Below are 12,602 nucleotides of genomic sequence, written 5' to 3' on the forward strand. Positions count from 1 at the left end.
TAGCACTATGTCTTGCAACCTATTAAGACATACACAGTAATGGGGGTGAACTCTATTATCTTACAAATTCCAAGAAGCAAGGTTACACAAACCTACTGCTTCTATAGTATTAGCTTCGAAAGTCATTAGCGTGGCTTTGGGATTACAGACTTGACTTGCAAATTTCATCTGGTTAAGGATAACATTCATGTTTGTCTGCTGGACCCATACTAACTGATAATAGGAAAGGTCATTTAGAGAAGGCAAGGAGAAAGTTAAAAACGAGTTAAAAATTAACTAAAAGACCACAAAGTAAATATGCCACCTACAGATAATGGAGTACTGGTTACATTCCCAGGTGACTTTAATACCTAATAAAAATGAATTCATTGTTTTCTCCCCATGGGGAAAAAGCAGCTTATTGACAAGAACTAAACATATTCATTAAAATGGTTTTTGTCTGATTTTTAAAAGTAATATGACAGTAAACGTTTTGGAAAATGTAGAAAAAACATAATGAAAAAATTTTTTTATACAATGGCATAATATTTCATATGGAAACATATCTTTATTACTACACTCTGTACAATTCCATAACCTGCCCTTTTCGCTAAATTATTAACCATTCCCCATGTTATAAACTTTGTGAACATTTTTAACCACTGCACAATATTCTATGCTGTGGCTATACCAACATTTACCTCTATCCCCTTATCTTGACTGACTAAGCATTTGTCTGTTTATCTATCCCACTGGAATATAAACAGGGCTTTACTTTTTAATTTTATGACGGAAAATTTCGAGCATGTATAACAGCAGAGCAGACAGGGCAATGAACACCCATATACCCACCACGCTGCTGCAGCCACGCTCGAACCAGGGCCAGATGAAAACTGGGAGTTTTGACAGTTTTCTTTATTGCTGTACGCTTGGCACCTAGCACCTGGCAGATGGCAGGCCTCAATAAATACGGGCCAAGCGAATGAATGAAGAGGGTGACCGCTTCAGAGGGATAGTGGTCCTGACCTCTCTTACTACCTCCCTGGGGCAGAAATGCCGGGTCGTGCAACCCGTGACCTTGTTGGAGGCTGCAGTGGCGCTTTCTCTGCATCAGCCTCAGCAAGGCCATGTGAACGCATTTCTACTAGCTGCAGTGGTGTAATCTGTCCTATGAAAAAGGTTACACACAGATCTTAGGATGACTTACTTAGAGACAACAGATGTGCACCACGGCCCGTTCGTTTTATTTGCTTCCACCAACAAGGGAGAAAATTAATTGTGTAACTAGTGGTAGCAGGTCTTACTAGGCTTCCAATGGGGAGTCAAACCAAAGGTCTTTCAGAATAATGCACGTACCTGTTTTTCTTCATGATATGCTCAAAGGGCCTCAGAAAATCTTTCTGGAAACGGAAGTTGGCTAATTCTCCCTTCTCAAGAAACTTCATGGAGAGCTGCCTTAAGGAGTCAACGGCAAAGATGGCCACATCTTCGTTACGGTTACAGCCAACCTGAGCAGAAACAGGAAGTGAGGTAAAACAGGCTCCGTGCAACGATTGCGGATGTGGGGTTCTGAACCTCAAAAATAGACAGACTGCCTTCAAAACACACTCTGGGAAAACGTACCTAAGGACGGAAATACATGGAATTTTGTGGCTATGACCTGCGTGACTTTGTTCTAAGTTTAATGATGAAAGATTTTTAATGAAAAATGCTTTCAAAATGTGTTATTTATTTAAAATTGTGGCAAAACACACATAAAATGTAACCATCATAAGCATTTTTAAGTGCACAGTTCAGTAGTGTTAGGCAGTCACACCGCTATGCAACCAACCTGCAGAACTTTCTTCTTGCAAAACAGAAACTCTATATCCTTAATTTCTATAACTCTATACCTTTCAATTTCCATGGTTTACCTACTTGTAGGGACTGGAATTACGGCTGTATATTTGGTGTTTCTCGGACTTCTCCCTCAGGAAGAACCCTCCAAAGCAGAGCAAGGGAACGTTCCCCACCAGAACCCCTGCCAAGGGAGCTGGGCCATCGTACAGGAGGCCTACTCCAAGGGAGAAACTCCACTGACGTGGGGTCTGACCCAAAAATGCTTTATTTTTAACAAAAGCCATGCTGCAGTATAACTTATAATAAAAAAAAGGGAAACATCAATTGGAAAATGGCTACATAATGGTATGCTTATATACATGGAATAACATCTGGCAGTTCAAAAGAAAAAATAAATTCAGCCTCAAAACAAAGAAGGAAATTCTGTCACGTGACATGACATGGATGAACCGGGAGGATCTTATTTTCCTTATTTTAAGGAAAATAAGCCAGTCACGAGAAGACAATATTGCATCCCACTTAGATGAGGTACCTAGAGTCGTCAAATTCATACGGACAGAGAGCAGAATGGTGGCTGCCAGGCACCGGGGACAGGGAGGGCTGTGTAACGGGGCCAGAATTTCGGTTCTGCAAGATGGGAAGAGCTCTGGAGACTGTGCACAACAGTGTTAACACACTTAACACTACCGAGCTTTTGTTATGTATGTTTTCTAATTAAAAAGTAATAAGTTCACATATGATAACATAGTCAAGTCTTTAAGATTCCTTGCTAAGTGGAAGAAGCAAGTTACAAAATGATATATGTAATATTATTGGTTTTTTGAAATGTAAAACAAAATAGGGCAATTTTACCTCCATTTCCGTGAGCATCTACACATGTAAGTGTATAGAAAAATGTCTGGAAAGACATATGCCAAACTGGTAAGAACAATTAGCTTTGGGGAGGGTCTTATTGGGGGTGGTGATGGTCAATGATGTTTCAGCTGTAACTATTTTTAGGATGTTCACGTAATGCCCATGTACTTAGAGACTAATAAAAATAAATCCCCCTCCTAAAAATCCAGAAGGATTCAGGAATTCCTGCTTTGGGAATACACGCCATGCTCATTGTGCAGCTTCGTACAACCCAGGATATGTGTCCTAGTTTTGAAGAGAAACACGTGACCGTTGCAATGACTCTGCTGGAATCCTGAGAGCTAAGAGCAGCTGTACTCAGCCACCCATCCAGTTCCTGAAACCCACGAGACTGTCATGCGCTCCGGTTCCCACCGGGGAGCAGAACATGTGAGGTGGTGGAAAGAACGAAGGGCTCAGAGTGAACAACTGAGTTTCCCACGACTTTGTGCTTCATGGCCCTGATTAGACGGAACGGACGTTTGTAATGAAGTTGACAACCATGAAATGTCTAATTATTATCTGCCAGCCTATGTCCCCGACTTGCCATGAGTGACCCATAAATAACTGAGAATTGGTATGTAAAGAGTCTTGATAACAGAATTACAGGTGGGAAAAGTAAATTATACAAACTGATAATTTTGTCCATGGTTTACTTACTTGTAGGGAAAGTCCCACTGAACATGAAATCTAGACTTTGTAAAGTTGAGAAATGTTTACCAAAACACTTTTGGATAATCATTTCTGAGAGAAAAAAGAATTCCACAGCTGTTAACACTAAAGATCTGTGGAAGAAATGAGCAATGTTTGTTTGAGTTAAGCTGTCACTGGCTTGGATGAGAATGAGAGGTAGTCATGGTAACGGTTCACATTACCTTTCTCAAGCAAGTTCATGTCAATCGTGTCAACTGGTCCACTAAGAACTGATTCACCCAGAACAGTGGGAAAGATGGTTGCTGAGTGCGTTGATTACTTTGGACCAGCATTACCACTCACTTAACACACAGCTGCTCTGGCTCATCTGCAGGCTCTCGTGAAAAGTCACCTCAAGACAGGCCTGACATACTGCACTGCCTGACCTTTTACCATCTGAAAACGTGGGTGAGCTCCACAAGGGCAGGGACCTCACCTAACCACTGCCTGGTACAAGGCACTCAGACAGTTTGTTAAACAGATGGTATGACGTACCTTACATTGAGCTGATAAGAAAACAAAGTAAACAAAGAGCTCTGATTAGCTGATGTACCAAGTCAGTTACATGTGACAGTGCCTCACTTTGGTGGGGTCCTGGCACAGGCTAGCAGCTGCCATGGGAACCGGCAGGGCACAACTCTTCCTAACCTGTGTTCAGTGGCATCACACCGCTAGCTTAAATCGGTTATGGTGGGTTCTTCCACCACAGAAATGCAGACGCGACTAATTGTTCCTCAGCATTCTATCCCAATGGTGGACTTCGTCTTTTTATGATTTTCTTCTATTCGATGTAGAGAAAGCAGTTTTCCTTTGGATAAAGCGCTTTCTACTAACACTACTTTTAAGCCTCTGTATTACAACTCTTTATCTCCAGACCTGAGAAAAATTTTTTTTAGATAATGAAATGTGTTTTGGTAGGAAACAGTGTTATTAAGCTGTTACTTTTCCCTTTTGAAGCAAATGACATGACAGATACATACATGTAATAAATAATATATTCTTCTAATTTTTTTCTATTTGGTCACTATATGTGTGGACGTGTCCATATGGATTTAATGAAACCTCTAGTGGAGAGAAAGAAGTTCAGTCTAGTTTTCGCTCAGTACTGGTCAGTTTCAGAACACAAAGGCCTCCAGCTTGTTTCCCATTTAAAAGTAAATGCTACTTTCCTCAACGATGGTTTCAGAAGTGTGGTGGCGACGAAAGTCAGAATCTACTAGTGAAACCATATGGACTATAACTGAACCTTTGGTCATTCAGAAAGCACAGGATTTCATTATGCTTTCAGACACCAATATGTTTATCCTGTGACTACAATGATCTTTGTGGTGTTAGCCTACATTCTGGATATGGGACATTAAAGTGTTTTCAACACCACTGGATTTTTAATTCATTCTCCATGAGTTCAATCAATCGACGTGTAAGTATGTAATTACTTCTACCAAGAGGTCCTTGACTCCACAGGGAAAATGAACTGTAGGTACCTCAACCCTCGATCACTTCTTTTTTGAATTTAGTTGCTTGCCTTTTTTTGGACAGCGAAGGAGTGGTTTTTGAATTTGAAGAATTACCTTATTGAAGTGATCCCCAATCACATGCCATATTCGGGACCACTGCAGCCGGATCCGATTCATGTTGTAGTATGAGATCTCCACAATCTTCTGCAAGCTGAACATGCGGGGATGATGCGGGGAAGCCAGCTCATCCATGGACACGGCACACAGCCAACGGACAAAGTCAACTACAGACCCAACGACACGTGCGAGGCCTCGTTAGTAATGGCCAGGCACGACATGAGCTTCTGCAGTCGTCACAGGGGAGTCAAATACATACCGATTGCATTTCCATCCAGTCTGGTAGATCCAGTAAAAATTCTAGGAAGATAATTCCAGACATAATAATATAAAAATTAGATTTAAAAGCCCAAGTTTCCATTTCAAACACTTAGATTCTAAGGCAAAAAGACAACATTTTAGGCTTGGCGTCTCCGCTAAAATAAACGATGAGGTATCAGAGGCACAGACTGGTCAAAGAACTGAGCTGAGAACAGCAGTGTCTATACTGACAGAAGGAGAGGCGATGCCTCGGAACTAACAGCAGGTGACGCCACGACAGGGCCGGTGCCAGAATGAGAACCTCCGGAAATCCGCGGCTCGTAAGAGCAACGCCAATACTCGCAAACAATTACCCAAGTCGCCTTTTTCAGAACGGAACTTTAGAAATTAGCGAAGCCTTATAAGAATGTTTATTCAAGAAAAATGGCTGCACCTCAGTATGAATAGTGAACATCGTGGCTTATTTCCATTACCCTCTGCCTGGCTCCACACTAGAAAATATTCATTTAACACAAAAGAAGGTAGTAAAGATGGAGGAATATGGGAACAAAAAAGATATATATTTAAAAACAGCGAAATATTATATATAAATCCTCCCTTCTCAGAAATTACATTAAACGTAAAGAGATTAAACACTTCAATCCAAAGAAAGAGATTGGCAGAATGAACTAAATAAGCGTGGTCCAAACAGATGCTTTCTAAAGAGGCTCACTTTAGAGTCAAAGACACAAATAAGCTGAAAGTAAAAGCATAGGAAAAGATATACGTGCAAACGGTAATCAAGAGAACTAGAGGGGCTGCACTAAGATCAGACGAAAGACACTTAAAAAAAAAATCACTACTTGAGACAAAGAGCATTTTATAATGATAAAAAGCTTAATCTATCAAGAAAGCACAACAATTATAAACACATATGCATCTAACGACAGAGCCCCAAACTGTGAGGCAATAAAAGACAGAATTAAAAGGAAGAAACAGATAGTTCTACAGTATCTGGAACTGGCAAATCTTTGTAGACAGAAAGTAGATTAGTGGTCACAGGGACTGCTACTGTCCACTATCTTCTAAGGCAGAAAAACAGGAAAGAAATAAGTTTGGAAAAATAAACACCATGTTCTATTAGCCCAAACCTAATTGAAAAAAGTGTAGAAAACCCATCGAAAGTACGTTGCAGACGGTATCTCTGTTGGAGAGAAGGCAGAAGCAACAGAAGCAAGATAATCAAAATATGCTGATAAAAATTTAAAAATCGAGAGGATTGCTCTGAGAGCAATGCGACTGTGTCAAAAATTTTATACTGCTATCTCAAAACTGTCTATATTTAACACACTGGGACAGGTCCTTAACTAAAGGAACAGCAGTGGATGTGATTACTCCCTATGCAAAATCAACAATGCTTTCAAGAGTTTATTGGTTTTAAGAAAATTCATATTTTAAGCATTAGTACCTAATGAATGTCTTCAAATAAGAACATCCATGTTTCTCCTGTTTCAAGTGGACAGAAATAATGGAAAGATACTGAGGAAAACGAAATAGCAGCTGTTAACCTGGCCAACTGTTGCTCATGGGTAGGCTTTATATCCTAAAACATTCTTTGAATTTTTTAAAAAAGTCATTTCTACTAAGGAAACAAGGTAATTTAAAACATCAGCACGAGCAAAAATTCTTGTTTCTGACATAATTTGGTCACAGTGTTAAAGTTTTAATTTTTTTAAAAAGGTCATGATGCAATTCGAAGTCAAAATTCAGATGAATGCGAAGGTTACTAGTAGTTGTGGATCATGTGTGCTTTTAATCTTTCTTAGTTTGAGTGATCTAGAACTGACAACATTTTAAACAGTCAAACGCATCGGAAATCACTCACACCCAGTAATTATAGAGGATGCCAAGCCGCTGGCAGTCCAGCTTCGCTGAAGGACAAATCCATTACCTGTCGACAGCTACGACCACACTCTGCGAGCTGGTCTCACCAACCGATTCCTGGAAGCTGGCCATCTGCCTTTTATCCACTCCGCCACTCACCAAATTACCTGAAACACAATGTGCAAAATCAACAATGCTTCAAAAACAGTCATGTATTTAGAACAAAGCATCCTGTGCCATCGATATGCAGAGACAAGAGACAGAAATGAGAATGGTCTACAGATGAAAACCCCCTCAACTGATGACGGAATAAAATCAAATTTAGGTTTTGGTGTCTGTCTTTTAAAATGCATTCTTATTACAAGCTTCCTTGCTTGTATCAACCATCTCCCTTTCTTGATAGTCTTTAATATTTTTATAGTATTAGATGCCTATATTAAGTAAAACAGATTTAATCGATACTAACCCAGAACTTCTAGAACATGTACTGGCTTACACCTGCTGACTGTGCGGTGTGCTTTCCAGGATTTCACTCCAGTCATCTTCGCATGCACCCTAAGAAGTAGATGCTACTACAGCCCTCCCCACTTTCATGGACTCCATGCTTCTGTTATAGTCTATTATTCCAACCACTGTACGTGGGACCTAGGAGCCTGCTCTCTGCAATCAGATGGCCTGGGTCTGAAACCTACCTCTGCCACTTCCTTGCTCAAGTCACTTCACCCTCTTTGCCTCACTCTACTCATTTACAAAATGGAGATAATACTAGTCCCAAGCTCGCTGAGCTGTTACAACGATTAAATGGATTAAAAATATATAATTATATAAACTAAGAGCTTAGAATGTGGTCTGGCACATTTGTTTGCCCTACTTAATATTATTATTGTGATGTATCACCAACAAGAGAGTCTTGCAATCCAATATATAGCCATTAATAATTCTACTTTCATAAGAATATCATTTAAGAAAAGCCCCCCAAATGAACACGGAAGAGACATTGACTCTACCTTTTGAAATCTAGAGATACACATACCCACTCCTCTAATAGCAGGTACTAAAGCTGTAGCCTTTCTAAGCAGATGGCTTGCCCCCTCATTATAGTTACATATATAGAAAGAAAAGTAACGCGACCTGCTGACTTTGATAAAATTGGCGTTTATCGATAGTTTAATCACAATTAAGATTGCTGGAGCAGCACTTCCACTTCCGTTAACAAACGTACTGTCAGCCGGCACACAAGGAGGAGACGGTACGTGACAGTCCCGATGAGACAGGAAGTGCTGCATTCCGGTTAACGTGAGAATCCACGATGGCCAGCTGTGGGGCCCGGTGTCTTACCCAGGCCAAGGCCCATGAACTCTTCTCCTGCCAACGTGTGGCCCTTCAGGCTCCCCTCTCTTTCACGCCCAGACCCAGACAGGTAGCGGGTCTTCACACCGGTTCCTATCAGCTGAGCGAGCTCCAGCTGACTGATGCATTTCAAGATCTAATAAAAAGGCATGAAGAAATGAGTTCCTACTTCATAGCCTGAAGAGAGCACTGTAATCTTTAACTAGTCACGTCAGAGTTCTTTGAAATACACAGCTTTTCAGGTGAGGATAAAATCTGAGGGTCTTAGTATGGCTTCTAGTCCCGGAGAGACAACCTAGAGTGTGGGTATGAATGACAGATATATTTCACTTTTTTAAAAAAAGGGGGGAGGGTAGAGAAAAAGAGCAAAGGAAGAGCTGGTATTATGAAGTTATGCCATACAGATGTTTAACTGTGCAAATTTAAAAACTGATCAATAAAGTATTTGACTAAAGCAGGGGGTCCCACTCGCCGTGCCACTCACCAAGGACACTATCTCGTCTGACTTAGCCATTCCAGCTCCCTTCTGCTCTACGCAACACACCACCCTCCATACTGCTCCTTTGGCTTGACATACTTAGCCTTACCCCAGGGCCTTTGCACTTGCTTTTCCTCATACTTGGAACATGTTCCTTATGCTCTTCCCCATGGCTCACTCCTTAGATTCCCAGCTGACAAGCGTCCCTCAAAGAGACCTTCCTTGACCACCCTGAGATTATACATCGTCCCCATCACCAGCCCCTGATCATATAATTTTTTCTCAGCACTTAACACTTTTCGACACTATACCATATAATTGTTTGTTCTCTGCCTTGACTGCCAACAGACCATTAACTCCATCTTGTTCACTGCTGACTCTCCAGCATTTAAGAGTTAGTGATTATTACTTGGTTAACTGAATGAACGAGAATGCACCCTAGAACGGGTGTGCGATGGGAGAAAAGACTGCATCTTCTAGCCCTATGGGGTGGTTCTGCTGCGTGAAAGCATTTGCCTGCACACAAACCCCTCTCGCCTGGAGCTTATCTGAAGAAACAGAAATTGTTTTTATTTTTTCAAATCCTATTCTCTGTGTACGTTTGGCACAAGGGACGATGCCTCACAATGTTTTACGATAACTTTTTATTTAATATAGTATTGTCATCTTTCCACAGTATTAGTCTTTAATAATGTCTTTGTCTTTTTTCTCTAAAGTCTCTTTTACTCCATAGGTCCCCCATCCATCTGCTATTTTTCTTGCAATTTGTTTGTTTGCTCTGAGGATCTGTCAGATCCTAGCATTTGCAGACTGCATTCTCATGATATTGTTTACTTTTTTCCTATGAAGTAGATGCTTAAACTGACTCGGGTGTGAGTCATAGGTGAAAACATTTCTTAGCTGGTACTGCTGACTTTCATCATGGAGCACGTGATGCCTAAGTGGGGGTCTCTCCTCTCAGTAACTTTAGGTGGCCACATAACATTCTAAGGAGTGGTGTACCACATTTTTTTCAAAACAATCTCTCATTGTTAGAGTGTTTTTAATCCAATCTTTTCCCTAAAACAACTAAAATTTCAATGACCTTTCAAACGCGTTTGTACACTTAAATGATTATGTCCATAGGTGAGAATCTTAGGATATTGTTTAAATAAACGTGAACCCACTGTCAATGTTCCTAATGACTCATTGTAAATGTTGACCATTTCTTTTTAGATACAGTTAGGAGAGAAATCAGGCTCCTGGCTTTGTCCTAAATCTACTCACTGACAGTAAGAGCTCCCGGGAGGTGCATAGGGACCTGGGGAAAGTGGCACTAAGCTGGGAAGAAAGTCACTGCAACAGAAGTGCACTTCCCTGCAGACACCGGCCACCGGGTGTGGGAGCACTTCGCAAGGTGGCACATCTGAACACATTTCACTCACCACAGCCCCTGAGAGTCTGGCTTTCAGATACACGACGCATTTGTGGATGACAGAAAACACAGTTAGTGTTAGGCTTGACTTCAAGAAAAATGGAAATGACCAAAGAGAGGCTGACACTGAGTAATAGGAATGCCAGGAATCACCCTAAGAAAAGGCAATTACCAGGCTTTCAAAGAGACACACACCTCATGCCAGGAATTTCCAAGGTAGTTGCCATCGGTATGAGCCACTGTAATAAGAGTCTTTATGGTATCGATGTTTTTCTGCTTCATCTCCGTGATGCTGGAGCTGGCCGTCAGCAGGGAGAAGCGAGCAAGGGCCTGAACATAGGCATCTCGTTCCAGCTGTGATGGAAGCAAGAGAGAGCAGTGAGACCCCACCCTTAGCACGACCGTCTTCACATTTGTGGAACTGGCACACTGGGCTTCTCCGACACCTTCTATACACATATCGACAGGCCTTGTGCACATTTACATGCCAATAATTCCATGCTGGTGTCCTCCTCCAACGGGAACATCCCACTGAGGCTCCCTACACACCACATGTTTGGGAACTAACCCGTCTCCTTTCCAACTGACGTCACACTTGTGTTCCTGTTCCGTTCCCTTTGGAGGAAGCGGGGGAGGAATCTGTTGAATGCTAAGATTGTCACATAAATTCTATTATCTCCAACAATCTTGAGAGGTGGGTCTATTTTCTCAAGTTTATAAATGTCTTGGAGAGAAGTTAGCTGGGCCAGTGTCACATGGGTAGAGAAGCAGCAGGGCTGAGTACTGAAACCCAGATGGTCTGATGTCTAAGCCTACGGTCTTGGAACAAAAGAAAATGTCTAACTGTAAAATAAATGGAAACAGAAGATTGAGTTTTTCAAAATAAATAGGTGCAGATTCTTACTAATGCAGGAAATGAATGGGACTGATAATGTACTGATTTTGTAACAGTTAGAGAACTGTGTTATATTTGCTTGAATTTTCCAAGATTCAAAACGTTCACCGACATATTTGTTTTGTATTGGACTATTTACTTCCTCCAGAGAAGACCTGGAAATAAGGGAAATTATAATAACAAGTGATATTTAACATTTTAAGCACCGGGGCAGGCAAGTTAGGCAGGTCAAGTCCAATCAAGTAGCTTGGGCTTTCAAAGAAATAAAGTTGTTCAATCTTACAACCTTTCAAAGAAGGTTTTAATCCAAAATTCTATTTTCCCCCTAATGAGGTTGTTGCATGAGTAAGGAGTTTGCCTGATAGTTTCTAGGTTTTGCCAAATCTAAAAGAACACGGCCCATCAGCATCTCTGGAGCGTTGCTCACACCCACCTGCATTCCAAAGATGCAGGCGATCCGGATTGCACATCGGATGCCTTCCAAACACAGTGAGGCCACTTCAGTATCATCACAGTTTTGCAGTCCAATGCTGTAGGCTGCCAACAGTGGCGTCCACACCAGCTACCAAGGAAGGAAGGTTTCAATTATGTCTAGAATTTCAGTGTACAAAGAGCACTTAGAGGTCACACTGTTAGTTATGAGCACAATCAGGATGCAAAATTCATTGCTATTTTGGTTTCAGTCTATTCCATTCACAATGTAAAATAGTTCCTCCTAAACTGTTGTCAACTATCACTATAGAAATGCCATTTACTAAACGTAGAGTTCAAAAGGAAGGATGGTAAATATGTGGGCTAGTGTGCCACCGCTAAGCCTACCTATGCTTATGGCAGACATCACTAATCAGAGTCCCATTCTCCCTGCTGAGTCTATTCAGGGCTGGAGAATCCTTCTTTATACAACAGAGCAGGCAGCCATTATCAATCAGAGGTTGACGTGCAAAATAAAATCGATAAGCAACTTATATTCTATAAACTTAGTTTACTTGAAAAATTCCTAATTCAGTTTCTTAGACTTAATTTTCCTCCAACTTTCTTGTGAATTCCCTGAGAAGCTCATAAAAATCTAGAATTGATCAACTAGTATCTTTTCTAGATGTTTTAAAAACAAAAAGGCCTCAGGATATTGTCTTTCACATCCACCTAGTCTTATCTGATAAACTAGCCCTGAGGCCACTGAGGTGAGATGTCACAATAAAACTGTCTCTTTGCCTGAATAATTATTAATTCATTCAATTCCCCCAGTAGCCCTTACAGCAACCCTGTATTTGTCCCCGCTTTACAGATGATGAACAGAGGGAGGCTGAGAAACCTGACCAAGGTCCCAGAGCTACAAAGTGCTAAAGGCGGGTTCCAGCCCAG

General features: G+C 41.1%; 1 protein-coding gene across 2 annotated transcripts in view; it reads right to left on the bottom strand.

Moving 5' to 3' along the window:
• The window catches only part of ARFGEF2 (ADP ribosylation factor guanine nucleotide exchange factor 2), an 81,812-nt gene that overhangs the window by 24,445 nt on the left and 44,765 nt on the right, over window positions 1-12,602 (bottom strand). For both annotated transcript variants that reach the window (XM_016143710.2, XM_036229306.1), the window contains exons 20-26: window positions 11,674-11,802; window positions 10,541-10,699; window positions 8,442-8,589; window positions 7,171-7,270; window positions 5,239-5,279; window positions 4,977-5,146; window positions 1,336-1,487 (exon numbers count right to left, since the gene is read on the bottom strand). In XM_016143710.2, coding sequence (XP_015999196.2) covers window positions 1,336-1,487; window positions 4,977-5,146; window positions 5,239-5,279; window positions 7,171-7,270; window positions 8,442-8,589; window positions 10,541-10,699; window positions 11,674-11,802 — 899 coding nt within the window. The remainder of the gene's footprint in view (window positions 1-1,335; window positions 1,488-4,976; window positions 5,147-5,238; window positions 5,280-7,170; window positions 7,271-8,441; window positions 8,590-10,540; window positions 10,700-11,673; window positions 11,803-12,602) is intronic.

Source organism: Rousettus aegyptiacus, unplaced genomic scaffold, assembly GCF_014176215.1.
Source record: "Rousettus aegyptiacus isolate mRouAeg1 unplaced genomic scaffold, mRouAeg1.p scaffold_m13_p_12, whole genome shotgun sequence".
In the NCBI taxonomy this organism is placed as follows: Eukaryota; Metazoa; Chordata; class Mammalia; order Chiroptera; family Pteropodidae; genus Rousettus; species Rousettus aegyptiacus.